At 49.3% G+C, this 27,805-nt stretch overlaps 2 protein-coding genes across 4 annotated transcripts; one reads left to right on the forward strand and one right to left on the reverse strand.

The window, feature by feature from the left end:
• Window positions 1–1,550: 1,550 nt before the first annotated feature.
• cunh8orf82 (chromosome unknown C8orf82 homolog) lies at window positions 1,551–14,351 on the forward strand. Of its 2 annotated transcripts, XM_007895062.2 has the most exons (4): window positions 1,551–1,720; window positions 3,729–3,777; window positions 4,538–4,802; window positions 14,305–14,351. In XM_007895062.2, the coding sequence occupies exons 1-4, from the start codon at window positions 1,586–1,588 to the stop codon at window positions 14,318–14,320; spliced, it is 465 nt and encodes a 154-aa protein (XP_007893253.1). In that variant the 5' UTR covers window positions 1,551–1,585; the 3' UTR covers window positions 14,321–14,351. The 2 variants fall into 2 exon arrangements, with proteins under 2 accessions (XP_007893253.1, XP_007893252.1); XM_007895061.2 differs by lacking the exon at window positions 14,305–14,351 and having other exon boundaries at window positions 4,538–5,069.
• Window positions 8,169–27,805, reverse strand: LOC103179680 (tonsoku like, DNA repair protein). Of its 2 annotated transcripts, XR_006084858.1 has the most exons (15): window positions 27,703–27,805; window positions 27,185–27,274; window positions 23,542–23,614; window positions 22,764–22,927; window positions 21,760–21,874; window positions 19,975–20,645; window positions 19,257–19,357; window positions 18,815–18,965; window positions 17,117–17,195; window positions 15,748–16,055; window positions 12,041–12,206; window positions 11,047–11,219; window positions 10,211–10,283; window positions 9,567–9,700; window positions 8,169–8,436 (listed from the first exon to the last, which is right to left on the reverse strand). XR_006084858.1 is itself a non-coding variant. In XM_042332226.1 (13 exons), the coding sequence occupies exons 1-13, from the start codon at window positions 27,715–27,717 to the stop codon at window positions 10,239–10,241; spliced, it is 2,151 nt and encodes a 716-aa protein (XP_042188160.1). In that variant the 5' UTR covers window positions 27,718–27,805; the 3' UTR covers window positions 10,141–10,238. The 2 variants fall into 2 exon arrangements, 1 of the variants encoding a protein (XP_042188160.1); XM_042332226.1 differs by lacking the exons at window positions 8,169–8,436; window positions 9,567–9,700 and having other exon boundaries at window positions 10,141–10,283.

The following is a 27,805-nucleotide window of genomic DNA, read 5'->3' on the forward strand; positions in this document are numbered from 1 at the left end:
TTTTATTATTTATTCTGCCACGCGATGCAGTGGCGGGTTTGGACGGGAGCCGGAGTTTACAGAGGAGAGACGGGCCTTTATGAAGGCGGGGATATGAAGGTTTGGGTGGACGGTGGAGACCTGGGCTCAGGGCAAGGTGTCTAGAGCCAGCGTCAATGCTGCAGATTGAAGGCTGAAGAGATGAAATGGTGCGTTACCTTAGCCTGAACTCTCCTGTAATTATAAAGCATGGATATGTAGAGGCTCCATGTTTGTGAATAATGAATAAACAAGTTATGAAAAAGTCCTTGCTTGGCTCGTTTGTGGATCTCATCACGGCTTTGTTCCTGCTCACTTATAGATTGTTTCCCATCTACCCCCACCGCCTTGGGGGAGGGCAAGACTGAGATAGGAAATTCATCACAACCTTGGCCCTACCCCACGGCTCCTGGTGTATTATCATGGGCATTATAAGGGGAGTATTGTATTGATTAGAGCACTCGCCTTACAAGCGAGGGGACCCGAGTTTGATTCCCGGGCGGGGCGAAACCTTAGGCAAGTTTCCTTACTCCACACGGCTCTGTTTATCTCGCAGTAAGTAGAAACCCGCCAATGTTAGTCGATTGGCGGATCACTTTCTGGGGGAATAATCCCTCAAAAAAATAATAATAATAATTTGGTCATTCAATCCACAACTGTTTGTGGGACACTGCTGTGAGCAATTACCTCTGCTTTTCGCTCGCAAAATATACAGTCAATTCACTTTACAGTACTGTATATTCTGTGCAGCGCTTCGAGACATCTGAACCGTCCCTGTCCTTTAGGGTTGTGCTGTCTCTATCTACGGGGAGAGCGGCGCAGGTCCACAGGACATCCGTTATCCACAGGACACTGAGCGCTTAACGTGACACCCGCTGTTCCCTCTCCCCTTTATACGAGACGTGGGCATGTGTTTGGGACACCGGTTGCACATCAAGAGTCCCTCCTCCGCATTACAGAGTCGCCGGCATTGACGGATGTCGCTCCCGAAACAGTATCGACTGCTCTCCGCGCGTCCCGGGAGCGACCGCCGTCCAACCCGTCCGCGCGGCCCCTTTCGTGTTTGTTTAAAAAAATGATTATTTGTCGTGTTTATAAATACGCTATTGTTGTGGGTGTTTCGCCGCCTTTGCAGCGCAGAGGGGACTCGTGATGTCAATTCACTCAGCGGTATGTCCTGCGAAGCGCTTTGGGGCGTCGCAAATGCAGCGATTTTTCATTATTATTGACTGTAGTATTTGACATTTATAAATATATTTGATGTATTGTCAAACGCAATCATTATTATTGTAAACCAGTGAAGCGGCGCAGCGCAGAGCAGCGGAGCCCCGGGTGAAGGGCGCGGTATGAATGCGAGTTGTTGTTGTTGTTGTTGTTGTGGGGGGTGTGGGGTCCCCCTCGAGCAGAGGCGCCCCTTCGCGGTGAGGTGAGGAATTGCAGTTACATTGACACAGCGACGGAAGAGGAGGAGCGGTGACGGGACCCCTCAATGTGGCCGGAACCGAGTTGAGCGGAAGTTGTGTTCCGGCGGAGCGGTTCCCCCGCGGACCCCGGACCCGGACCCGCGATGCCGCTCCTCCTCCGGTCTGTCCTGAGCCGCGGCCTCAGCCTCAGCCTCAGCCGCCGAGTGAGTTACACACAGGGCCAGAGCCCCGCGCCCCGCGTCAGGGAGTACTTCTACTACATCGACCATCAGGGCCAGGTAAACACCCGGTAAATACCCGGTAATAACCCGGCCACTAACCTGGTAAATACCCGGTCACTAACCCGGTAAACACCCGGTAATAACCCGGCCACCAACCTGGTAAACACCCGGTAAATACCCGGTAAATACCCGGCCACCAACCTGGTAAACACCCGGTAAACACCCGGCCACCAACCTGGTAAACACCCGGTAATAACCCGGCCACCAACCTGGTAAACACCCGATAAACACCCGGCCACAAACCTGATAAACACCCGGTAAACACCCGGCCACCAACCTGGTAAACACCCGGTAAATACCCGGCCACCAACCTGGTAAACACCTGGTAAACACCCGGTAAATACCCGGCCACCATCCTGGTAAACATCCGGTAAACACCCGGTAAATACCCGGCCACCAACCTGGTAAACACCCGGTAAATACCCGGTAATAACCCGGCCACCAACCTGGTAAACACCCGGTAAAAACCCGGCCGCGTTTCGCCCACAAATATACAGTCAAGTCACTATACAGTCTATTCTGTGAAGCGCTTTGAGACGTCGAGAAGACGTGATAAGCGCTATATCCAATGTAGGGATTAAACACCCGAGACAACACCTGGTAAATACTGTTAAACTTCTGGAATAAATACCCGGTGTAACACCCGTCAACAACAACATGTTTACACACTGTCTCCGCGCTGGATACCGAGCCGGGCAGAGAGAGAGAGAGAGAGGGGGGAACCTGATTACATCCCGGTTAATAATAATAATAATAATAATAATAATCCTTGCATTTGATATAGTGCTTTTCACGCCTTCGAGACGTCTCAAAGCGCTTCACAGAACACACTGTAATGTGAATTGACTGTATGTTTGTGGGCGAACGCGGCAGCCAATCGCGCACAGAGTGTCCCACAAACAGTCGTGGGTTGAGAAAATGACCATTTTTTTATATTTAAGTTTAGTGAGAACACATAGTTCTCCAGCGGAGTGGACTACAGCTTTTGATCTGTTCATCGACAAACTCCGCTGTTTGAATTTAAAAATGTTTGTTCAGAAATAACAATCCCTCAGTGAGTAAGAAGCAGAAGGAGCTCTCGCCTCGCACGCGAGAGACTTGGGTTCGATTCCCGGGCAGGCGCAACCGTGGGCAAGTTTCCTTACTCCGCAGCCTCTGCTTACCAGCAGTAAGTAGGAACCCGGTTGTTAGTCGATTAGTAGATCGTTTTTCCAGGGATAATAATCCTTACAAAAAAAATAATAATTTGGTCACTCAATCCACGACTGTTTGTGGGACACTGCTGTGTGCAATTGGCTGCCGCGTTTCGCCCACAAATATACAGTCAATTCACTTTACAGTCTATTCTGCGAAGCGCTTTGAGACGTCGAGAAGATGTCAGAAACGTTTTATCAAATGCAACGATTATTATTATAAGTACCTGTTGATCACCTGATAAGTATCCAGTTAATCAGCACCTGGTTAATACATAATGAATATTGTAAATAACTGGTAAATACCCAATAGAATCTGGGTAAATAACTTGTAAACACCGGGTAAATGAATGGTAAGTAAAACTATAAATGCAAAATAAACTTAATGATCAAGTAACAAAAAATACAGTAAATATACAGTAAATGCCCGATAAACAACTACACTGGTAAATGCCGACAAAACATCTGATAAACACACAGTGTAAACCTCCCGGGGAATAAGTTTTAAATATTGGGGAAATGCTTGATAAGTCCTGAAAATGGGGTAAATACCCATTGTACATAAAAACCGGGCAAATGTGCAATTAACACCTGGTAAAAATCAGAGTAAATACTCAAGGAATACCGGGAAATAAGGGTACACACTCAGTAAACGGTAAGTACCAGGAAAAACACTTGGTAAATTCTGAGGAAATATGCAGCAATAATCTGGTAAATACCTGTCTGTGAAATACCGGGTAAAATGTCCTTTAAAAGTAAACAGCCGCTTGCGCCAGCGTTTGTATGTTAATTATTTGTTGTGTTTTTTTCAGCTTTTTCTCGATGATACAAAAGTCAAAAATTTCATCACCTGCTTTAAAGGTAAACACAGAGCTGAGTGCAAACCCCCCCCCCCCCCCCCCCCTTCCCCGCCGTTCAGATCGCCCGCTCTGCCCCCACTGTGCTCACACCCTCCACAACCCTCCCGCAACATTCGGCCTCCCCACCCTGCCCCCACCGTACTCACCCCCGCTTCCCTCGTTCACCCCCATCGTTCCCCCCCCCACCCCCACCCCCACACCCCTCTTCTCAACACACCCCTCACACCCTGCTCACCCCTCCTCCCATCGTCCTTATCCCCCATTCACACACCCATCCCCCGCCGTCTGCCCCTGCCATACACGCCCCCCCACCACCCCTCACCCCCCAGCTTCATTTGCCAGTTCTCTGACCACGTGCGGTGAATCTCTATCGAGCTCTCTGTAACCTTGGGACGTCTTCCCGATGTGAAGGACGCTATTGGTTTTGAGATAAACGGGTTTTTCGGGGTGACCTGTTCCAGCTAATCCCGGTCTTTGTCTCTGTTATTGTGATTTAACGACCAGGGCGTTTCTGAATAGTTTCTGAAGGTGTTTCTCTAGTCTTTTTATAATAACAATCCTTGCATTTGATGCAGAGCCTTACCAGGTCTTCGAGACGTCTCAAAGCGCTTCACAATATAAAGTGAATAGACTGTATGTTTCACTGTAAAGTGAATAGACTGTATGTTTTGTGGGCGAAAAGCGGCAGCCAATTGCGCACGGTAGCGTCCCACAAACAGTCGTGGTTCGAATGACCCAATAATTATTTTTTTATTTCACAGACAAACAGTTCCTGGTTTTCTTCTTCAAGCAGTTGAGGAGGAACGTCACGAGTCGCTACCCGGAGTTCCCCTACGTCTCGCTGTGCGGGAGGGAGCGCAACTTTGTGCGCTGCGATGACCTGCCCATCGTCTTCACTCACCTGCTGGCGTCCGAGCCCGAGCTGCTGTCCTACTGCGGGGGTGGAGAACACCTGGCCATCCCTTTCCAGCCCCAGAAGCTTTACATGCCAGAGAACGGCCGCCTGTACCACCCCGCTCCCCCCAGGTCAGGCCCTGTTGGTCTCGTCAAGTCCTCGCTGGCCTTCGAGCTGAGCCCCCACTTCGAGTACGAGGGGGGTGGTCCCGAGAGCGGACCACCCACTTACTTCCACTGGAAGGGCCAGCGATACCACCTGACCAATGAGCTCGCTCAGTACATCCCCGCAGTCACAGAGAAGGAACCACTGGGATAACTCCAGCTCCGTCCTTTCTCAGTTACACACTGGTCACAGCCACTGGCTGATCCTCTGGAATAATATCATCTGCAAATAATATACTGAGATATATAGATATATATATATATATAGATATATACAGTGCCTGTTCACATGGCCATTAAACTGAGGTCCTGACTCTGTCTGTCTAGGTGGATGTTAAAGACCTTGCGGAGTCCTTGTGGAATCCTGTAACGTGTTGGTTAGAGCGCTCTCGCCTCGTAAACGAGAGGAGCCGGGTTCGATTCCCGGCCAGGGCGAAATCTTAGGCAAGTTTCCTTATTCCACACACACCTGTTTACCAGCAGTAAGTAGGAACTTGCACTTTTGTTAGTCGATTGGCGGATCGTTTTCTGGGGGAAATAATCCCTTCCAAAAAATAAAATAATAATTTGGTCGCTCAATCCACAAGTGTTTGTGGGACACTGCTGTGCGCAATTGGCTGCCGTCTTTCACCTACTTTACTGTATATTCTGTGAAGCGCTTTGAGACGTCTCAATGACGTGATAAGGCGCTATATCAAATGCAAGGATTATTATTACTGTTCGAAACGAGAATGGAGTTTCTCCCAGCGTCCTGGTCAACAAACCCCCAGATAAAATTGGTCAGGGCTGTTTGTGGGACGTTGCCACGTGCAAATTGGCTGCCGCTTTTGCCCATATAATGCACAGTCAGCACACTTTACAGTAAAATCCTGTGAAGCACTTTGAGATGCCTCAGTGATGTGATAAGACACTGTATAAAATTGTAAGAATTATAATTATTATTTGTAATTATTTTTGTAATTTTATTAAAATAAAGTAAGTTTCTCCAGGAGTGTTAGCCACCCTGCATCTCCGAAAGGTCACTCTCTTCGTGGCTGTTTTGAGGGACATTGCTGTGCTCATTTATTACTTAGCAACTTGCATTCACAGAATACCATTCGTGTAAAGTCTCGCAGCACTTTACACAGTGCTGTCAGAGCAACGATTTCCCAATTACTGCCAGAGGAGACTGCTGGTGTTTGCCTCCTGTAACAGATTCTGATGCAATACGGTGGTGTGATCAATAGTAAGTTTACTGGCAATAAAGCAAACAGCAAGTAATATTCAACTGCTGGACAATAGATAAAAAAGAAATCCATGTCACCTGATCCCTCTGGGGAGGAGAGCTGGCCCTCGAAGTCAGACGACTTCAACTATCACCAAGTTGCATCCTTCATGTGTTTTTATCTGTTTCCCTTCCCTGATCTGATACACAAACTCTAGTTTTTTCCTCTGAGAAAATGGAACTGGAGCCCCTTCATCCTCAAGCAGCCGATGGCTTTATAATATAATAATAATAATCCTTTCCTTGCATTTGATACAGCGCCTTATCACGTCTGCGAGACGTCTCAAAGCGCTTCACAGGATATACTGTAAAGTGAATTGACTATATCTGTGAGCGAAACGCGGCAGCCGATTGCGCACAGCAGTTTTCTCAATTGCTTTGAGCAGACACGAGAAAAGAATCACCACCTCCTTCACTTATCCTGTCGGAGCTGCTTTCTCCTCCCTATCTCAGTATTTCTAAATCAATTCAAGGCCATGTTTTTGAGGCCTTGTGATCAGGAAGCCGAAACCAGACAAGGCAGTCAGTCCACACACGGCCTGCCAACTTCTATCCTTTTCTCAACCAGCTTGCCTGCATCAGCAGTGTTTCATGTAACGACACGTTATATATTTCGCAAAGCATTATTTTCTTTAATCACTTTATCCGAAGCAATTCAAGCTCTATTAGCATAATCTTACACTCCCATCTTATTTCGTAATATATTTTTATTTTATATTCTTATTCTGCCCACAAAATACACAGTCAAGCCACTGTAAATGAAAAAAAACGATTGGTTAATCAATCCACGACTGTCTGTGGGACGCTGCTGTGTTTCGTCCGCAGAGTATACAGTCAACTCACTTTACAGTATATTCTGCAAAGCGCTTTGAGACGTTTCAACGATGTGTTGTAGCGCTATATCAAATGCAAGGATTATTATATCCTGTGAAGCGCTTTGAGACGTCTCGACGATGTGATAAGGCACTATTATCAAGTCCAAGGATAATCATTATTATTCTGACAGGCCTGAATGTGTTAGAGGTCTCGGCCTGGGTCAGGTTTGTGGGTCGAAGCCCCACTTTGGTCCCTTGACCTCACGGTCTCGGGTGACGCTCCAGGACAGTGCTGGGGTAGCGCTGCATTGTCAGATGTGCCGTCCTTCAGATATGTTAAATCGAGGTCCCTGTCCAGGTGGACATTAAAGATCCCACAAAAAGAGAAAGGAGCTTGTCAGGTGCCAAGTCAAACCTGCTCCAGAAAAAAATGGTCACTCGCTCATGGCTGTTTTGGAACCTTTCTGTGGGTAAAATAGCTGCTGTGTTTGTCTACAAAAACAGCCACTGTACTTGATATCAATTACCCGTGAAGTGTCCACACTTCCAGATGATGGAATAGTTGCTCAATGGGAAGGGACGTGTGCCTGAGCTGCGGGCAAGGAAGATAGAGGCTGTGCTCTCACACATTTCAAAGGACGCTATACAAGTGCAAGCTGTTGTCGAAATATCTTTATTCATAGATCCAAGTATTAAAAGCAAGCTGACAAGCAAGCAAGATAGTGCAACTTTGCTATGAAGGTACCACACCCAACGATGTATCCCAGAGAAGCTTCTTCCTGCCAGACTGTCTAAAGGGGGAGCTCGGGTTTGTACTGACTGTAACAATTGCTCAACTCATATCTCCGCTCACCTGCCCGCAGGTTACAGAAGGGAGAACGGTAACCTAGAATATAGCAATCGGGTCAGACAATCATAGCAACCAGCAACCCAGCCCAGAAACCCAGGATTAGACCATCACTCTATCTCACTGCCCAAAAGATTTCTTTAAACGTTTACTTTCCAGCGACTTGTTCGATTCCTATCTCTGTGATCTTCTAACTCCAAATCTGCCCCCTCCTGCTCAGTGTGCTCCGGCCTTCTCCACGTCCCCGGGCCAGCCCACCCCACCATCAGCAGTTGGTCCTATAACCCCTACACTTTGGAACTCCATCCCACAGTCCCTTCGCCTCACCCCCTCCCTTGCCTCCTTCAAGGCCCGTCTCAAGACCCTCTTTGACCGAGCCTTCGGTCACCCTCCTACCCTAACCCTCCCTGCCCTCCAGCCCTCCTGATATGTTATGTGATGTTTCTGGAAGAGAAACATATTGCTTATGAGACCTGCGGAATTTTCTCAAACAAGGCATCCGGTCCTCAATAGCAAAAGGTTAGTCCCCCCCTGGCTGTTGCGAAGGAACCTATATGTAAGTGTAAGCTGCTGTTGTTTGGCCACTAGGCTCTGAGCTTGTTGCAAGTTGAGGAGTTTCTTCTCAGGAGAGGGTCTCATTCTTCTGAACCCGTTGCTAATTTTTGATGGAACAACCTGAAAATTAAACAGTGTATAAATAACAGGGCGGCTTTATCCACCCTCCCTGCACACTCACTGCTCCTGAGGCCGACCAGCGATTAACCCGGGGGATTGACTTGTCAGCAAGGACACCAGGAGAGAGAGAGAGATACTCCGTCGTCTCACATCCCCGTTTTGTAACAAGGGGGTGACAGGACTTTGTGGACACCCTGTACTGCTTGTGACCTCCACGACAACTGATCCAGGCCAATTACCCCAGAACTATTGCCCCGTGTGTGTCTGGGACTCCCATCGGGATGCCTCCGGGTGCCATCCGGTCTCGAACTGTGGTACGTGTGAACGGCAAGTGCGAGAGCCCAGTGCGCAGGAGCCTGTTCTTCCATCCGCCGGACGTGTCCGAAGAATAAATGACACCTCCGCTTAACCAAGCTGCCTTGGTTAAGTCTGCCTGTTCAGGTGGAATTTAAAAATCCCGCGGCACCATTCGAAAGAGAAGGGAGTTTCTCTCTCCTGGTGTCCTGGCCAACAATCACCCCAAATAAAATTGTTATTTCGCTCCACGACTGTTTGCGGGACGCTGCTGTGTGCAAATTGGCTGCCGCGTTTCGCCCACAAAATATACTTTACAATATATCCTGTGAATTTGAGACGTCTTAACGAGGTGATAAAGCGCTGCATCAGACACAAGGATTATTATTATGAAGCTCTCTGGCGATGATCGAATCGTGAAACGACAGGTACAAAATGGCAATGACGCTCCTGAAATCCTGGGATGTGTCTGACACTCACGGAAACCCATCACCAGGTTTAAGAGTATCCAAACCGAGCTGAGAATTCCCTGCCTCCCACCTGCACATGGAAATCCCAGGGATAGATGGTTGGAATGGAATACGCTCTCTCTCCCTGGAGGGACACATCCTGTTTACCTAATTCCGCACAGTATTAGGCATAGGTTGGCAAGAGCCAAAGCTTTGGGAACCCCAGAGTGTGTGTTGGGGATTACAGTCCCTAACCCCATCGGCCCAGACTGTGAACTTAACGTCCCAGACGCGGGGCTTGAACCTACGCCTTCTGACTCTGTACGACTGACTGAGCTAGTGTGAGATTTGACGATTGACCGATTGAAGCCTGGGGTAATAACGTACCTGCGAGGATGAGGCTGTCCATGCGGGAATCCCGGCTGCTGAGAGCCGAGAGGAGAAGCTCCTGCCCAGTATCAGTAATGCCCAAATTGCCTGACAGGTCGAGAGAGACCAGCAGTGGGTAGGACATCAGGGAGCTGGCGAGAAAGGGAATCACTGTCTCAGTTAGTAGTGGAGACCCTTAGTGTAGTGGTTAATGCACTCGCCTCACAAGCGAGAGGAGCTGGGTTCTATTCCCGGGCGGGGCAAAACCTTAGGCAAATTTTCTTACTCTCTGTCCCGCGCCTTGGGACGTCCTCCCGACGTGAAAGGCGCTATACAAATGTAATCTTGTTCTTGTTGTTACTCCACACGCCACTGTTTTTCCTAGCAGTAAGTAGGAACCTGGTTGTTAGTTGATTGGCGGATCACTTCTCTCGGAGTAGTAATCTCTCAAAAAAAAATAATTTAGTCACTCAATCCATTACTGTTTGTGGGATACTCTGTGTGCAATTCGTTGCCAGGTTTCACCCACAAACTACAGTCAATTTGCTTTACAGTATATTCTGTGAAGCGCTTTGAGACGTCTCAACGACGTGACAAGGTGCTACATCAAATGCAGGTATTATTATTATTATGTTAATGATGGAAAAAGGATTGGGAATAACCTGGCAAAGTCTTGGATATCGTCGTCTGTCAAACTGTTTCAGACAGGTTGAGGTGAGTCAGAGCACAGGCATCCTGGGAACGAGAGAGAGAGGTTACTACTTCAAAAGTGCTGCACAGAGAATCCCTGTCAGTTGACGTGAAATTGGAATTGTAGACACTTCATGGCTGTTTGCGGGGAATCGCTGTGCGATAGCTTTTCTGTGGGACACGTTTGCAGAGCTATGGGGAGAGCGCGGGGGAGTGGGCTTGAATTGGATAGCTCTTTTCAAAGAGCTGGCACGGACACGATGGGCCGAATGGCCTCCTACTGTGCTGTATAATTCTATGATTCCATGGTAAGCGGTGGTGATCAGCCGCACGCAGAAACCCATCACTGTGATCAACTGGTGTTTGACACACGTGGAAACCCATCACTATGATCAACTGGTATTAGACACACATGGAAACCCATCACCATACTTAAGGGTGTCCAAACCAGACTGGGAATTCCAGGCATCCCACTTACACAAAGAAATTTCCCTGTGTCTGGAATGGAACGTGCATTCCCCCTGGAGGGATGCATTCCTGCTTACATAATTCCAGAGAATTGCGTTGGAGGACCTATAAGCTGTGAGGTTAAGCCGGGGCTCTTCAGTTCTTGAAAAGAGATGTTTAAGAGGAGACCTTGCAGAGGTGTATAAGATACAAAACAGAATTGAGAAGTGAATGTATGACAAGCTTCTCTGGATGTGTGTAGACAGCAGGACAAGAGATAGGTCACGTGCTCAGGATGTGAAGAGCAAAGCGGAAAAGCTGACCTGGAAATACCTCGTGTGAAGGCAATGTGTCCGCTCACCTGTAAGAGGTAAGTCGCAATGTGACTGATAAAAGCTTTGTGGCTGAGGCTCCCGACCACCGAGGCGATGTCCAGATGAGAGATGTGTTGGGGCAGGGTCTGTGTGAGCAGCTTCACCCCATTCAAGCCCAGCATATTGTGCGACAGGCACAGCCTCTTCAGCTCTGAGCTTCCTGGTCAAGTCACGGAAAAGGGGGAGAACGAGGATAGCACATTAACAACAACAACAACAAGATTCCATTTATTGATCGCCTTTCACGTCGGGAGGACGTCCCAAGGCGCTATACAGTTGGGTCAGGACCCGAGCATTGGGGGGAAATGGTCAGGGTGAGGGGAGGGAAGGGAGGGAGCGAGGAGGGGGTAGAGAGTCGAGAGGGGAGCTGAAGGCACGGTCAAAGAGAAAGGTCTTGAGACCGGCCTTGAAGGAGGAAAGGGACCGAGCGACGGAGTGTGTCTGCTGGAGGGTATGTTACGAGACAGTGTGTTTGGGCCATTCATTGTATACACAGTGGGAGTGAATGAGAGGGGTATATAATAATAATAATAATAATCATTACATTTGTTACAGCGCCTTATCATGTCGTCGAGACGTCTTAAAGCCCTTCACAGAATATACTGTAAAGTGAATTGACTGTGCATTTTGTGGGTGAAATGATATCAATGACAAGCTATATGGGTTTAGCTGGTTAGCCTCCAGCAGTTACCCCAACACACACTCTGGGGTCCCCAAGCCTTGGCTCTTGCCAACCTGCGCCTAATGCTCTCCGGAATTGGGTGAGCAGTTTGTGTCCCTCCAGCGAGAGAGAGAGAGAGAGAGAGAGCGAATTCCATTCCAACCATCTATCTCTGGGATTTCCATGTGTAGGTGGTAGGTGTGAAATTCTCAGTTGGGTTTGGATAGTCCTAAGCACGGTGATGGGTTTCTGCACGTGTCAGACACCCGGCTGACCCCCCCCCCCCCCCCCCCACCCCACCCCCCCGCACACTCACTCACCTCTGATGGCTTCTCTCAGAGAGTCACACTGCAGGAACGTCGATGTGAGCTGACAGGACTGGAGTCTGAGCGTGTTCAGTCTGGGGCAGGTGGTCAGGAGTCGGGCGATGGAGGGAGAACAGGCATCACCCAGGGCATTCATACTCAAATCCAACTTCTCCAGACTCTGAAACAACATGTTACTCACACTCGCTTCCTGTTACTCTCTCACTATCACGCATCACTCACACTAACTCCCGTTACTCTCTCACTATCACACATCACTCACATTCGCTCCCGTTACTCTCTCACTATCACACATCACTCGCATTCACTATCACACATCAGTCACATTCACTCCCGTTATTCTCTCACTGTCACACATCACTCACACTAATTCCCGTTACTCTCTCATCACTCACACTCACTCCTGTTATTCCCTCACTGTAACATCACACTGTGCTTCCCACCACATATACACACATCACTCCCCATACACACAGTGATATATATAGCCACACACAGTGACACACACATAGCGACATACATAACCACACACAGTGCCACACACACAGAGAGACACATAGGCACACCCAGTGACACACACACAGTGACACACACAGCAACCCACACATACAATGACACGATACAATACAAAATTACATTTGTACAGTGCCTTTCACGCCAGGAGGACGTCCCAAGGCACTGGACATTCAGGGATTTGGACCCGAGCGGGGGAGGGATAAGAGAGGGTGGACGTCAGGGAGAGTATGAGGGTCAGTCAAGGAGGAAGGTCCTTAGATGGGCCTTGAAGGAGGCAAGGGAAGCAGCGAAGGTGATGGAGTTCTGATGGTGGTGATGACCTCTGATGGTGGATGTGGAGCAGTCCGGAACCTGCTGAACAGAGGGAGCAGACAGGTTGGTAGGGGGTCAGTAGGCCAGAGAGGTAGGAGGGGGCAAGACCGTGGAGGGCCTCGAAAGTGAGGACACGAGCTACAAAATTCTGGATGATCTGCAGCTTGTGGAGGGAAGAGTTGGGGAGACCAACAAGCAGGGAGTTGGCTTAGTCAAACCTAGATGTGATAAATGCAGCTATGAGGGTTTTGATGGCCTGAGGGGTGAGGCAGTGGCGGAGCTGGGTGGGGGAAGGCAGAGTGGGTTATGGCATGGATTTGGGTAGAAAGGATAGTAGGATGTTAGGGGGTTAGGAGGTCGCAGAGGTAGGGGGGAGCAAGACCATGGAGGGCTTTGAAGGTGTGGACCAGATCTTGAACTTTATTGACTGTGTGATGGGAAACCAGTGGAGTTGGACGAGGATGGAGGATGGGGTGATAGGGTCACAGAGCCTGGTGCGGGAGAGGACATGGGCTGCAGAGTTCTAGATGATTACTCTCCTCTTTCCAACGTCCTTCGAATAAAGGACTGAGTTTGATCTCCCAAGTAAAAATATCTATCCTTTTAAAAGCAAACTCAAAGAGTCAAACTTACTAAGAGGACTATACTGTATTAGAAAGCGGCTCGGGTGGGCAGGTTGCCAATTGTGTTGCGTCCAAGTACACAAAGTCAGCCAATACTTTAAGACAAAAACCTAATCTTGTGAGAAAAGCATTTTCGCTCACGCAGACTGTCAGCTCGGCAACAACACACTGTGTCATGTTAATTAAAGTCTCTGTAGCTACATAGATATGCAATGTCAAAAGGCTTACAGTGCACTCGCTTCAGTAACCATAAAATTTCATTGAACATTAGCTGAAAATAAAGCTTTGCTGCAGAGATGTACCCCTGTCTGAGAGTTCAGCCGGTGAAGCCGTCTTTTTATTACATTACCCCCCGTGCATTGTTTCATTTAGTCACTGTAAACTGCGTCCCCTTTATCAGTTTGTTTTATTTAGTCTGTGTTGTTTGCCATTACTGTGGCAAACACAGATCCACCAAATTGGTATGAAAGACTACATCGGATACATGTAATAAAATGGATTTTGTCTGTGACCAAAGTCTGCATCAACCACCCAACATTCTTGGCAAAAACCAACAGTAAACAATCAAGCGTTTTTGCCACTTTTTACTCAAGAAATTCACCAGACTCTCACCTTCTCCCAAGAGGCTTCAGAATTTACTGAAATTAAAATCGCAGAAACCATTAACTACCGATAGACTGTAAGATAAATCCATTGCTTTAATAATTGCTGCAACGAGGTAGTTTTCGACCATCTTTGTGCGCTAAAGTGTTGAAAATGCGCAAAATTGAATTAAACATTTGTTTCATTGTTTCCCCTCAACCACAGCGAACACAATGCCTAATGCAGCTCTCACCTGCCAAAGCTACGCTCCTGGCCTTGCAGCCGTGAGATCACCTAACCGATCACCCAGAAGGTTGGGAAATGAACACAAGGATGGATTTCATGATTCACGTCAAAATCTGATTTAAAAGGCTGATTTTCAGGAGGATGGAAAGGTTTCTTTCTCCCTCCATTTCTCTCGCTCTGCACAATTCCCGAAAAGGGGTAGGCTTCAGTTCCCTGACTCTCCGCTCACGTCCACGTGTTGGCGGTTTTAACTTACTTTGTTCAATTAAACGTTCTTGACAGCTCGCCTCGCTACAATTATCCATTCTTTTGTACATTTGCTCTGTTCGTTATATGCCCTGAATAATGTTTTCTAAAAAGTTTTGATCTTTATTTATGGTGGTGCGCACAGCCTTTATATCGGTGCACAGACCCACATTCATTCCACGCATTGGCCGAAAAAATTAGAGGGAACATAAGTCCAGGGAAGGATTTTTTAAGGATAGGAGTGATGACGGCAGTACACAGAGACACACACACACAGTGACCCACACACAGTGATACAGACACATAGTGACACACACACAGTGACACAGACACACAGTGACCCACACACACAGTGATACAGACACACAGTGACCCACACACACAGTGACACAGACACACAGTGACCCACACACACAGTGATACAGACACACAGTGACCCACACACACAGTGACACAGACACACAGTGACCCACACACACAGTGATACAGACACACAGTGACCCACACACACAGACACAGACACACAGTGACCCACACACACAGTGATACAGACACACAGTGACCCACACACACAGTGACACAGACACACAGTGACCCACACACACAGTGACACCGACACACTGTGACACAGACACACAATGACCCACACGCACAGTGATGCATACACAGTGACACACACATACACACAGTGATACATACCCACAGTGACACAGACACACAGTGACACAGTGACACAGACACACAGTGACACAGACACACAGCGACACAGACACACAATGACCCACACGCACAGTGATACATACACAGTGACACACACATACACACAGTGATACATACCCACAGTGACACAGACACACAGTGACTACAAACAGTGACACAGACACACAGCGACACACACACACAGCGACACAGACGCAGCGACACAGACACACAGTGACACACAGCGGCACAGACACACAGCGACACACACACAGTGACAGACACACAGCGACACAGACACACAGTGACAGACACACAGCGACACAAGACACACAGTGACAGACACACAGTGACACAGACACACAGTGACAGACACACAGCGACACAAGACACACAGTGACAGACACACAGTGACACAGACACACAGTGACAGACACACAGCGACACACACACACACAGAGAGTGACCCACACTGACCTGCAAGCTGAGGTCAGAGGGCCCGAGTGTGGCGTCACACAGCGCCATCAGGCCGGGGGCAGAGATGCGGTTGGAGGCCAGGTCTAGGTGGCTGAGGCCGGGCAGGGTGGCCAGGGTGGATCCCAGCTCCTCCAGGAGCCTGTCACACAGCCTGTTGCTGCTCAGACGCAGCTCGCGGGTCTCGCTCTGTCGCTGGAGGGCGCGGAGCAAGGGGGGCGACTGCTCTCGCCCCAGATCCAGGTCAGACAGGTCCAGGCTCGGGCTGGTCTCCTGCAGCTTAAGCACCTTCGCCAAGGCCGGGACCCTGTCTGAGCAACGACAACGACAACAACAACAACACATTACATTTGCACGGCGCCCTTCACGTCAGGAGGACGTCCCAAGGCGCTGGGCAGTCAGGGATTTGGACCCGAGCTGGGGGGTTGGCGAGGAGCGGTGGAGGGCAGGGAGGGTAGGGGTAGGAGGGTGGCCAAAGGCGCGGTCGAAGAGGAGGGTCTTGAGACGAGGCTCAAGCGCTCCGGGACGCGGGCATGAAGGGCGCTGTATAAACGCAAGCTGTTGTTGTTGTTGAAGGAGGTGAGGGAGCGAGCGAGCGAGCGAAGTGACTGTGGGATGGAGTTCCAAAGGGCGTGGCAGAGAGGCTAAGGTTTCGCCGGCGGATGGTGGGGCAGGGCTGGGCGGGATCAGGCCCCGCTGCGTGGAGGGAGAGGACAGGTCGGTATGGAACTCGTACACCAGAGACAACGGCACTCACTGTCCTCTGTAACTCGCTGCTACTTTGGTCACTGATCCCCAATTCACTGTGTGTGTGTAACACCGTGTGTGTGCTGTGTGTAACACTGTCTGCGTGTGCTGTGTGTAACACTGTGTGTGTGCTGTGTGTAACACTGTGTGTGCAACACTGTGTGTATGTATGTAACACTGTGTGTGTGCTGTGTGTAACACTGTGTGTGTAACACTGTGTGTATGTATGTAATAATAGTCCCTCCAAAAAAACAAAACAATAATAAATTGGTCATTTTCAATCCATATGACTGTTTGTGGGACATTGCTGTGCGCAATTGGCTGCCGCGTTCACCCACAAATATACAGTTAATTCACTTTACAGTGTGTTCTGTGAAGCGCTTTGGAACGTCCGCCCGACACAAGGATTATTATTATTATTATTATAACACTGTATGTGTGTGTGTGTGTGTGTAACACTGTGGATGTAACACTGTGTATGTGTGTGTAACACTGTATATACTTGTGTACAACACTGTGTGTGTGCGTAACACTGTGTGTATGTGTGTGTGTATAACACTGTATATGTGTGTGTAACACTGTGTGTGACGGTGTGTGTGTGTGTGTAAAACACTGCATTACTCACCCAGTCTCATGAGCTGACAGCACCTGGTGTAACGGTCACTCAGAGGAGGCAGATCCCAGGCCGTCACCTCCGCCAGAACCTGAGAGAAACAGACTCCACCTCAGTCAGTCCGTCAGTCAGTGAAATCAGGAACTCTCTCCCCAAAAAGGCTGTGGATTCTGGATCCATTCACATTATCCAGACCGAGGGGCCTAGATATTTGTTGGGTTGGGGTATCGTGGGATATGGGGAAAAGGTGGGTAATTGGAGTTAAGGTACAGATCAACCATGATCTAATAGAGTGGCAGAACAGGCTCGAGGGGCTGAATGGCCTCCTCCTGTTCCTATGTTCCAAACGTCCCTTGATTCTGATACAGCGTCTTATCACGTTCGAAGGACGTTCCAAAACGCCTCACAGGCTTTACTGTAAACTTCAGTGATGGTTGTAATGATAATAATGGTTGCGTTTGATAGAGCGCTTTTCACGTCTTCTCGCCGTCTCAAAGCGCTTCACAGAATAGACTGTAAAGTGAATTGACCGAATATTTGTGGGCGAAACGTGGCAGCCAATTGCGCACAGCGGCGTCCCCACAAACAGCCGTGGATTGAAAATGACCAATTTATTATTGTTTTGTTGGGATTATTATTAGGCTCTGTGTGGAGTAAGGGAACTTGCCCGAGGTGTCGCCCGCTCCCTCCGCTCAGCCGGCTCCGGACTGCTCCACATCTCTTGACCCACCCGCCCCACCATTGGCGGGAGAGCCTTCAGCCACTCTGCCCCCAACCTCTGGACCTCCATCCCCCAGTCACTCCGCCTCGCCCCCTCCTTAGCCTCCAAATCCCGCCTCAAAACCCTCCTCTTCTACCGTGCCATCGGTCACCCCCCCTTCCCTTCCCCTCCCTTCTCCCCCCCCTGACCCCAGCTCGGGTCTGAAACGCTGTACTCTGTCCAGCGCCTTGGGGACGTCCTCCCGACGTGAAAGGCGCTATACAAATGCAATGTTGTTGTTGTTGTAAACGCAGCAGTCAACTTACACCCAGCAACGGCCCCCAAACAGCCATGACGTGAATGAACCAACTGTATCCGGGAGGGTTGTTGGCCAGGACCCGGGGAGAGAGAAACACCCTTTCGAATAGTGCCACCCACACCCCAGAGCCACCCCTCACCCCCCACCCAACCAAGCCCCCAGACGCCACCCCTCACCCCCCACCCACCCACACCCCAGAGCCACCCCTCACCCCCCACCCACCCATCCACACCCCAGAGCCACCCCTCACCCCCACCCACCCACCCACACCCCAGAGCCACCCCTCACCCCCCACCCACCCACACCCAGAGCCACCCCTCACCCCCCACCCACCCACACCCCAGACGCCACCCCTCACCCCTCACCCACCCACACCCCAGAGCCACCCCTCACCTCCCACCCACCCACACCCCAGAGCCACCCCTCACCCCCACCCACCAACACCCCAGACGCCACCCCACACCCCCCACCCACCCACACCCCAGAGCCACCCCTCACCCCCCACCCACCCACACCCCAGAGCCACCCCTCACCCCCCACCCAACCAAGCCCCCAGACGCCACCCCTCACCCCCCAGTGAGTGAGGGAGGGATTGACAGAGGTGTAAAGTGGGGGACAGAGGGAGAGGGGTAACAGACACACACACACACAGCTGGTTGGGGCGGCTGTGCTGCGTCACACACTCACTCACCTCCTCGTTGTCACGGAGAACGTGAAGTACGAGATCCTGCGGGTGGAGCCGGGCCCCAGAGCTGGTCAGGGTCACCCGCGGGAGGAACCCACAGGTCTGTTGGTATCTGTTGCTCGCCTGTTCAGCCAGCCAGCCCACATCGTGTGTCCGACTGTAATCACAGAGTGTGTCCGACTGTAATCACAGTGTGTGTCTGACATAACAGTCTGTGTCCGACTGTAATCACAGTGTGTGTCTGACTGTAATCACAGAGTGTGTCCGACTGTAATCACAGTGTGTGTCTGACCGTCATCACACACAGCCAACACGGTACACCCATACACACAGCACTGACACACCGTGTGTGCGCACAGCACAGTCCACCCGCGCTCTCTGCTCTAATCCCGCTGCCTGCTCTCTCCCCGCGGTGTCTGCGCTGGTTGCTGGGCTCGCTGTGACCTACCTGTGAGGCACACCGATGAGGAAGGTGATGTCTCTGACCCGGACTCTGATACGGATTCCCAGGGGGACACCGACCACCGATACCATGGGCTGCGCTGCTCCCTGTCAGCCCGGAACCAGAGAGAGATTACACAGCACACAGGCAGATCAGTTCTTTCCTTTTAACTCTTCCTCTGTCTCTCCTTCTATCTCTCTCCTACCTTTCCATCCGACTCACCCTCCTCCTTCTCTCTCCCTCCTTCACGTTCTGTCTCTCTCCCTTTGCCTCTCCTTTTATCTTTCCATCCCTCACTCCCGCTCCTTTCTCTCTTCCTTTCGCTCTCTCTCTCTCTTACTCTCTCATTCAACGTCTCTCTCTCTCTCCTTCTCTGTCTTTTTCCCTCTCTTTTTCTCCTTCTCTATCCCTCGCCCTCCATCTCTCTCTCTCTCTCTCTCTCTGTCACTCCATCTCTCCCTCACTCCATCTCTCTCCCTCTATTGCTCAATCCGTCTCTGTCACTCCTCTCTCCCCACCTTGACTTTCTGTCTCTCTCCCTGCGTCTCTCACTCCATCTCCTCCTCACTGCGTCTCTCTCTCCCTCTATCTCTACATCAGTCTCTCTCGCCCTCCTTTTCTCCCCCTTGAACATAAGAACATATGTCTTTCCCCCAGCACCCTGTACCCCCGTACACCCCCCTACCCCCCAGCCCCTCCCTCTGGGTCTGCACTGGTAGCTTACCTGGGAGGAATGAGGTGTGAGGTGTGTGCCCTCCCTCACTGCCATCTCCCTGTCCTGGCCTTGACCTGCACACGGCCAGTCACCCGCCAGCCCAGAGTCTGACCAGTGATAGCCTTTCTCCACTGCCTTGGGGTCCGCCTGGCCCCCCGCCCAGTCCCCGGGGTCTGTGAGAGGTGCAGGGTTACCAGGAGGGGGAGGGTGGGATCGGAATGGAGGTGAGGGTGATGATATCTCTGTTGATGATGAATCCCTGGTTTCCTGTAGGACGTCTGTGGTGCTCCCCTCGTCGCTTTCGCACGAGTATATCATTGAGCTGTCCACCACCACTCCCGCTTGACTCTCGGCCCAGTGCCCTGTGCCCTCACCGGCCTCGGGCTGTGAATTCTGCTCTGTGACCTGCGAGCCTTGGCTGCTCATGGTCAGGTGGAACATGGGCAAGATCTCGTCCTCCAAGGAGTCTGCGTCCCAGGAAGAAAAGGTGACCTGTCTCCTGCGCTTCGAGGGGCTGTTGTCCAACCAGTCTTCGGTCAAGGGAGGGCTGAGCTCGGCTTCGGATGCTCGCTTGCCCAGTGGGAGCTCCGGAAGGTTCCATACCTTAGACCCAGTGACCGCAAGCGACGGGCTGGGCTCAGGGTTAACCACTTGGCCAAAATTCTCATCACCATTCACAGCTCCCAGAGAGAGAGAGAGAGACCTTAATAACTCCCACTCAGACACACACTCACTAACATCCGCAGATACACAATTACACACTAACACATACACACTGACACACACACACACACTAACACACAGACACACTCACACTAACATACATACACACTGACGCACACACACTAACACACTCACACATACACACTCACTAACACACATACACACACTCACACTAACATACATACACACTGACACACTCACACACATACACACACTCACTAACACACATACACACACACAAACACACATACACACTCACACGCTAACACATACACACTTACACACATACACACTGACACACACACACTAACACACATACACACACACTTACACACATACACGCTCACATTCATACACACACACACACACACATACACACACACGCGTACTCACACACTAACACATAGACACAGACTCACACTAACACACACATACACATTCAGACTATGGAGCTGTCATTGGTAATAGACTATATACAATACTATACAATACAAAATTACATTTTATACAGCGCCTTTCACATCGGGAGGACGTCCCAAGGCGCTGCACAGTCAGGAATTTGGACCCAGGCTGGAGGTCGGGATCAGGGAAGGTGGAGGGAAGGGTGGTGGCCAAAGGCTCAGTCGAAGAGGATGGTTTTGAGACGCGCCTTGAAGGAGGTAAGGGAGGGAGCGAGGTGAAGGGAATGTGGGATAGAGTTCCATAGGGTGGGGTCGGAGAGGCTGAAGGCCTGAGTGGTGGAGTGGGCTGGGTGGGGGACATGGAGCAGGCCACAGCTGCTGAGCGGAGGGAGCGGACAGGTTGGTATAGAGGTGTCACTGCTAATATCAGACTATATTGAGATGTCACGGTTAATATCACTATATTTATCAAACCGTCCAGAGGTGCCACTTTTAATATCAGGCCATATCAAGATGTTCTCTGCCAAGATCAGACTATATAAAGGTGCTCACTTGGTAATATCAGGCTAATTGGTGCTATGTAGACCTTCTCAAACCATGTCTCTAACCATCTCCCCTCTGGTAGTTTTAGAGCCTGATATTCGCTGTGATCTGCCCACACCCCTCGTACCTGCCAGTGAGGTTGTCTGCAGTCGTCTCTTTATGTTCACCAGCCTGTCCTGGGTTTTCATGTCTAGGTCTGACATCTGGCACAAGTTATTGATGATATCCTGAGGTGTGGACCCCTGTGGGAAAGCCAATTGAGAGACTGTTCAGTAAAACAACAAGTCCTTACATTTATACAACACCCTTCACGTAGGGTAATGAGATGGGTTGCTATATGTAGGTGAGGGGAAATGACCTTAAGGACACTGGCAGCAGAATTTTGGATGAGTTGTAGTTTGTTAATGGTGGAGTGCACAGTCAGTCCACTTTGCAATGTATTCCATGAAGCGCTTTGAGACCACTCAACAATGTGAGAAGGCGTTATATCAAAGGCGAGGATTATTATTATAATACTCTTCAGATTTTAAAACAAAAGTATTTCACTTTGTTCCTGTGGAGTCCTGTAGCTCAATGGTTAGAGCACTCGCTTTGCAAGTGAGAGACCTGAGTTCAATCCCAGGCAGAGGGCGAAACCTTGGGCAAGTTTCCTTACTCCACACAGAGCCTAATAATAATCCCTCCAAAACCAAAAACAATAATAAATTGGTCATTTTCAACCTACGACTGTTTGGGGGACATTGCTGTGCGCAATTGGCTGCCGCGTTCGCCCACAAATATACAGTCAATTCACTTTACAGTGTGTTCTGTGAAGCGCTTTGGGACGTCCTCCCGACGTGAAAAGCGCTATATCAAATGCAAGGATTATTATTATTATTATTATTATTCCCAGACCTTGCATAATACGCCGTTTACCTCTGTTTACCTTGCAGTAAGTAGGAACCTGGTTGTTAGTTGATTGGCGGATCGATTTCCGGGGACAATAATCCCTCCTTTAATTTTACAAAATTAAAATTTGGTCATTCACGACTGTTTGTGGGACACTGCTGTGTGCAATACCAGCAGAAAGTGCCGTTTGATGGAGAGTGGGATAAGAGCACGGAGAGGAGAGGAGGAGTGGGAGTCACTGACCTCTTTGTCTCTGAGATTGGCGGATGCTCCTCTGGCTATCAGCAACTCGACCACGCTCAGCCTCCTGTTATTCAGAGCGTCGTGGAGTGGGGTGATTCCTTCACACATGCTGTCATCTGAGTCATTGACCTTCGCCCCGGCGTCCAGCAAACAACGCACAACTTCTGCAAGCAACATGTCCAGGTTCATCCACTCACATCAACACACTTGCCCCACAGGCCAGCTCAGGATCCTTCAGCCCATTTAATTTCTTTTGGTCAGCCGGGTGTTAGTTTGGTTAGACAGAAAACGAGGATAAACTGCATAGTGCCTTTCACATTGGGAGGACATCCCAAGACACTGCAGAGGAGAGCCACAAGGTTTCAAATTTCTTTGGGGGTCAGCCAGGTGGCTGACACATGCGGAAGCATATCACTGTGCTTAAGAGTCTCCAGGCCAAACTGAGAATTTCATATCTCCCATCGACACGTGAAAATCCCAGAGATAGATGGTTGGAATGGAATGCGCTCTCTCTCTCTGGAGGGACACATCCTGTTTACCTAATTCTGGAAAGTATCAGGCGCAGGTTGGCAAGAGCCAAGGCTTGGGGGCCCCAGAGTGTGCGTTGGGGTAACGCTGGAATCTGAGCAGCTAAAACCCCATAACTTGCCATTGATATCACCGTCTGACAAAGCTTGTCCAGCCAGGACGCACCCTACCCGTTAGGGCTTCGGTTTGCAGGGTTTATCAGGAGCCGAGTAGGAGGATTCCCTGTTGCCAGTTTAGGGACATGGCTTACCGATGTGGCCATGGTTACAAGCCTCGTGTAATGGTGTCCAGCCAGCATTGTCTCTCTCATTCAAGGAATGTTCCTGGAATAAATCATTGAAAACCACAGGTCAGGGCCCACACACTTCCTGTATCTGCAATAGAATGTGCACTCCCTCGCTGGACCTGCTGACCTTGTCCTGGAGAATATTAGGCCGAGGACTTAACCCAAGCCAAGGCTTGGTACCCCAGAGAATGCGTTGGGGGTAACTGCTGGAGCCTAACCAGCTAAACTGTATAGTTTCCCATTGATGTCACTGTCTAGAAAGCTTTCCCGCTGCCTATCTAGCTAGGACCAGCCTACCTTTAGGGCTTAACAAGAGCTGAGCGGGAGGATTGGAACCATTTCAGCTGAGAGTGAAAGTGACTGAGCCACAGGCGGAGAGTGAGAATGACTGAGACACAGACTGAGAGTGAGATTGACTAAGACACAAGCTGAGTGAAAGTGACTGAGCCACAGGCTGAGAGTGAGTTTGACTGAGACACAGGCTGAGAGTGAGAGTGACTGAGACACAGGCTGAGAGTGAGAATAACTGAGACATAGGGGGATGGGGCTCAGAATGTAGCATCAGGGAGGGGAAACGAGTCACATACTGGATGAGGAGAGACAAATAGAAACGAAACAAGGAATAGTCCAGCAAAAAGTGGAAAGAGACGGGAGAGAAATGTAGAGCGGATTAAGCCAGTATTGGAGTGCGTGTGTGTAAATTCACGGAGCGTGACCAATAAGCTTGGGGAGCTGCGGCTCAAGTTGCCATATGGAACTATGATGTAGTGGTAATTATGGAGACTTGGCTCAAGCAAGGACAGGAATGGGAGCTGAATATTCCTGGCTACAACCTATTCAGGAGGGATAGGGAAGGGAAAAAAGGAGGAGGGGTGGCAATAGTCATTAGGGACACGGTGACGGTTCTGGAAAAGGACGATGTGTTAGAGGGTCCAAAAACTGAATCTATTTGGTTAGAGTTTCGGAGAAAAAAAGGAGCTGTTACTCTGTTAGGTATTTACTATAGACTTCCAAATAGTGGGAAGGTGACAGATGAGCAAATCTGCAGCAGATTTCGGAGAGATGCAAAACCAATAGAGTAGCGATAATGGAGGATTTCAATTAACCTCACATAGACTGGGAAATACACAGTGTAAAGGGCAAGGAAGGGGAGGAATTCCTGAAACGTGTGCAGGAGAACTTTCTGGATCAGTATGTTTCCAGCCCAACGAGGAAGGAAGCAGAGCTGGATTTAGTTCTGGGGAATGAAGTGGGGCAAGTGGAGCAGGTTTCAGTAGGAGAGCATCTGGACAACAGTGATCACAACATCATTAGGTTTAGAATAGTTATGGAAAAGGACAACAATCAAAGGTAAAGACCCTCAACTGGAAGCGGGATAATTTCAGTGAGCTAAAAAGGGACCTGGCCAAGATAGATTGGAAAGAAAGATTGGCAGAGAAGACGGCAAACGAACAATGGGAAGCCTTCCAGGAGGAGATAGTTCGGGGACAGAGCAAATACATTCCCACAAAGGGGAAAGGTAGGACAGTCAAACCTCCCTGGATGACTAAGGAAATTGGGATTAAAATAAAACAGAAAAAGGAGGCTTATGACAGATATCAGGTCCAAGACACACAGGATAATCAAATAGAATATAGGAAGTACAGAGGAGAAGTGAAAAGGGAAATAAGAGAAGCGAAGAGATTGTATGAGAAAAGATTAGCAGGAAACGTAAAAGGGAACCCTAAGGTATTTTATAAGCATATAAAGAATAAAAGGTAAGTCAAAGGTAGGGTGGGTCCAATTAGGGACCCAAGTGGAAATCTTCTTGTTGAGGCAGAGGGCATTGGCTGATGTACTAAATAAGTACTTTGCAACTGTCTTCACAAAATAAGACAATGCAACCAATGCCACAATATCGCAGGAGCGTGAACAGAAATTGGATATGATAAAAATCAACAGAGAGGAAGTACTAAAAAGATTGTCGGTGCTCAACATAGATAAATCACTTGGTCCGGACCAGATGCAGCCTCGGTTACTGAGGGAAGCAAGGGTGGAAATAGCGGAGGCTCTGGCCACAATCTTTCAATCCTTTTTGGACACTGGAGTGGTGCCAGAGGACTGGAAGGTTGCAAATGTTACTCCCCTGTACAAAAAGGTACAGAAGGATAAACCTGAGAACTACAGCCAATCAGCCTCACATCAATAGTAGGGAAACTTCTGGAGACATAATCTGGGACAATATAAATTCTCACTTAGAAAAATACGGTTTAATAAAGGACGGTCAACACGGATTTGTTAAAGGCAGATCATGTCTGACAAACCTAATAGAATTTTTTGATGAAGTTGCTGAGAGGGTGGATGAAGGCAGTGCAGTAGATGTAGTTTATATGGATTTTCAAAAGGCATTTGACAAAGTGCCACATAAGAGACTTATAAACAAAATAGAAGCCCACGGTATTAAAGGGACTGTGGCAACATGGATCCAGAACTGGCTGGGAGACAGAAAGCAGAGAGTGTGGTAGTAAACGGTTGCTTTTCTGACTGGAGGGAGGGGTGTAGTGGTGTCCCTCAGGGATCGGTATTGGGACCACTGCTCTTTCTGATCTATATTAATGATCTGGACCTGGATATAGGGAGCACAATTTCCAAATTTGCAGACGCTACTAAGCCAGGAAAAATAGTCAATGGTGAGGAAGATAGCACCAGACTCCAAGAAGACTGAGACAGATTGGTAAAATGGGCAGAAACGTGGCAGGTGAGATTTAATGTGGAGAAATGTGAAGTGTTGCATTTTGGTAGGAAGAATGAGGAGAGGCGGTATAAGCTGATGGTACAATCTTAAAGGGGACAAATGAAAAGAGAGACCTGGGGGTCCACATAAGCAAATCTCTGAAGGCGGCAGGACAGGTAGATAAAGCTGTTAAAAAAGCATACAGGATACTAGGCTTTGTAAATAGGGGCATAGAATTCAAAAGTCAGGAGGTTATGTTAAATATTTATAAAATGCTGGTTAGGTTTCAGTTGGAGACTGCATTCAGTTCTGGGCATCGCACTTTAGGAAAGATGTTAGGGTACTGGAGAGAGTGCAAAGGAGGTTTACCAGGATGGTACCAGCAATGAAGGACCTTAGTTATGAGGAGAGGTTAGCGAAACTAGGATTATTCTCCCTCGAGCAGAGAAGATTAAGAGGGGATTTAATAGAGGTTTTCAAGATCATGAGAGGATTTGATAGGTTGAACCAGGAAAAACTGTTTCCACTGGCATGTGGGTCAGTAACCCGAGGACACTGATTTAAGATAGTTGTTAAAAGAAACAGAGGGGAGGTTAGGAAAAATGTTTTCACATAGCGAGTTGTTGGGATCTGGAACTCATTACCTGAAAAGGTAGTGGAAGCCAATTCAATAACAACTTTTAAGAGAGAAGTAGATGGGTATTTGGGGAGGACAGGATTGCAGGGCTATGGAGAGAAAGTGGGCCAGTGGGATTGAGTTGGATTGCTCTTTGTGGAGCTGGCGTAGGTGCGATGGGCTGAATGGCCTCTTTCTGTGCTGTATGATTCTATGATAGGCTGAGAGTGAGAGTAACTGAGACACAAACTGAGAGTGAGATTGACGGACACTTTTACCTGTTCAATGAGGGTGGTGACCAGTTGCAGGTCACCCCTGATACAGGCCTTGTGGAGACGAGTCTCACCCTTTATGTTCTTCTTCCAGACCTGGCGGGAGAGTCACTATCAGCAAAGATAGCACAGCCAGAGTGGAGGCCACGGAGGGAGGGAGGGAGGACGGACGGACGGACAGACTGACTGAGTGACGTGGACGGAGACTAACTGACTGGCTGGCTGGCTGACTTAAGTGGACAGAAACTGACTGACTGACTGACAGACAGACAGACAGACAGACAGACAGACACGGACAGACGGACAGACGGACGGACGGACGGACTGACTGACTGACCTGGATGGAGACTGACTGACAGACAGACAGACATACAGATAGAGAGACTGACTGACTGACTGACATGGACGGAGATTGACTGGCTGACTGACAGACAGACAGACAGACAGACAGACTGACTGACTGACTGACTTGTACTGAGCCGGGCTGGCCCCGGGCTGGCTGTTGTGGACCCTGGTAACCTCACCTTTGCTCTGTTCATCCTGGTGACAGCTGCAGAGCGTCCACAGCTGAGTGCAGTGCCTCACAGTGAGAGTCTCAGCGCATCACTCAGTCACAATCCTCACTCT

Source organism: Callorhinchus milii, unplaced genomic scaffold (assembly GCF_018977255.1).
Source record: "Callorhinchus milii isolate IMCB2004 unplaced genomic scaffold, IMCB_Cmil_1.0 Scaffold2, whole genome shotgun sequence".
Lineage (NCBI taxonomy): Eukaryota > Metazoa > Chordata > Chondrichthyes > Chimaeriformes > Callorhinchidae > Callorhinchus > Callorhinchus milii.

What these genes read in the sequence shown, in the direction of transcription:
- cunh8orf82 (XM_007895061.2), top strand. Translation starts at nt 1,586, where the DNA reads ATGCCGCTCCTCCTCCGGTCTGTCCTGAGCCGCGGCCTCAGCCTCAGC. An exon ending in ACATCGACCATCAGGGCCAG is followed by an intron (nt 1,721 to 3,728) that starts GTAAACACCCGG and finishes TGTTTTTTTCAG; the next exon opens with CTTTTTCTCGATGATACAAA. An exon ending in TTTCATCACCTGCTTTAAAG is followed by an intron (nt 3,778 to 4,537) that starts GTAAACACAGAG and finishes TTTATTTCACAG; the next exon opens with ACAAACAGTTCCTGGTTTTC.
- LOC103179680 (XM_042332226.1), bottom strand. An exon ending in TTCTCCGTGACAACGAGGAG is followed by an intron (nt 17,196 to 18,814) that starts GTGAGTGAGTGT and finishes TGTTTCTCTCAG; the next exon opens with GTTCTGGCGGAGGTGACGGC. An exon ending in TCTGAGAGAAGCCATCAGAG is followed by an intron (nt 11,220 to 12,040) that starts GTGAGTGAGTGT and finishes TGACTTGACCAG; the next exon opens with GAAGCTCAGAGCTGAAGAGG.